This window comes from Perkinsus marinus (assembly GCF_000006405.1).
Source record: "Perkinsus marinus ATCC 50983 genomic scaffold scf_1104296940224, whole genome shotgun sequence".
NCBI classification, from domain to species: domain Eukaryota; phylum Perkinsozoa; order Perkinsida; family Perkinsidae; genus Perkinsus; species Perkinsus marinus.
Window position 1 is genome coordinate 1 of NW_003212899.1, and position 1674 is coordinate 1674.

General features: G+C 55.2%; 2 protein-coding genes across 2 annotated transcripts; one reads left to right on the forward strand and one right to left on the reverse strand.

The window, feature by feature from the left end:
• Nucleotides 1–137: 137 nt before the first annotated feature.
• On the forward strand, nt 138–299 carry Pmar_PMAR008358 (hypothetical protein; the record flags this gene model as incomplete). Its single annotated transcript, XM_002782063.1, has 1 exon — nt 138–299. A coding segment is annotated over one exon (162 nt), but the record flags the coding sequence as incomplete, so codon positions are not given.
• Nucleotides 300–343: 44 nt separating this feature from the next.
• Nucleotides 344–1106, reverse strand: Pmar_PMAR008359 (hypothetical protein; the record flags this gene model as incomplete). Its single annotated transcript, XM_002782064.1, has 4 exons — nt 344–527; nt 569–664; nt 708–833; nt 879–1106. Coding segments are annotated over 4 exons (634 nt in total), but the record flags the coding sequence as incomplete, so codon positions are not given.
• Between the last annotated feature and the right edge of the window lie 568 nt (nt 1107–1674).

Genomic DNA, 1674 nt, shown 5'->3' on the forward strand with positions numbered 1-1674 from the left:
TACGGCTGGTCTTGCGATGGTACGCCCATGATGGCATGACCTATGTTGCGGAATACGCTAGGATGACACTTGGCCCCGCTGTACTGTGGTAGAGCAGCAACAGCCATACGGTCGGTGAGGGACGAGCCGGTCCCTAGGAGGTAGCGAGGTCGGCTGGGAGGGCCAGACATGCTTTCTTTGCGGAGGACCACCTTGGGGATACTGTACAGGGCGGAGAGGTCCTCAAACGTACTACTGCCGATCTGTTCCCGGACTATAGCGAGTGCCTCAGCAACGGCGGTGTGGAGAGCCGCATCTGAGGGATGGCTAATCTGTGGCACCATGTTGGGAATGTTAACAGTACTTTTGGTGTCGACTCCATCACACGCCGCAAGCAGGGCTGGCAGGGCATCGTCGGTGAGCCACGCCTTCAGAACGTTATCAATGAACGGCTTGGGAAGTCTATTGACGGCACGGAGGGTATCGAGAACGAGTTGCACAGCACAGTGACGATCCTCAGGTCTACTGTGACGAGCCGCATCGCAAACCTGTGGTCATGTGAAGATGGGCGGTACTGAGGCTCCCCTACTTTCGAAAGAGCAATGGACCACAGCTTGTCCGCCTTGTGATTTAGCGGTTGATCCAAGGCGGCCCGGTCGAGTAACGTGGAGAATATCTTTTGAACCTGTGAGGAGCTGAGGGGAGTAGGTGTGACCACTGATGGTTACCTTCCTCTGGATGGCTGTGGAGATGCCTCCCGCCTTGACGAGTTCTGGTACAAGCTGACGAGAGGCTAGTTCTACTGAGCCAATCACGTCAAGCTCGGGCCAGTGGTCGAAGAGACGAGTGACAACCTGAGCTCACTACGGTCTGTCAGGAACGATGGATGGGCTGCCGACCTCGAGGATGCCAACCATGTCCTGCTCACTGCCGCGTGCATGGAGGCGGACACTGGACCTTAGGAGTCGAACGGCTATGGGCACACCGACTTTCTCGTCAATTCGAGTGTGACCGACACCCCTAGGGGCATGCTTAGGAGCGTCCTTCCCTGTCCATAACGCACTGTCGGGGATCCATACACTTGGAGAGCGTGTTGGGGCCTCACGACCATCGGGGGTGGTCAGCATGTTTGAACACAAACAGTGCTGAGCCTGCGAAACTTCATAATGATCGTCTGGAACAACGACAGGCACGAACGAATAATGGTGAGCGGAAGGACAACAGTCCTGTAGTGTAAGTGAAATGTCGCGCAAGGAGGGGTGCACCCTTGAAAGACATATGACACAAGTGAAGTGCGCGCGCCCGTAAACGGTTTTTGAGTGTTGCAAAGCGGAAACCGAAGGTGAAACAAACCTTGAGTTGGACCATACAGGTCTACAACGTGGATTGAGTACGGCTGTGAGGCCGAGCTCAACCACGAGAGTCGAGAGGTTCCTCGACGGGCCAGAATAATTTTTTTTTATTCCCTTGAATATGGCGATGCCTTCATACTGATCCCACCAACATTTGGAGAACCGGACAGGTATGTCCGGTTTCCATCTTAGGTGGGCCCTTCGCGCAGCTACGTGGGGGTCACGAGATCAATTGAAGGCATTGGTAGCACCTGATGTGGTCGGACCGTGTGTGGCCCAAACAGTTTGGGTCATTACGGTGAAAACACCGACGGGCCGACCAATCACGGTGCTACCTCCCGCA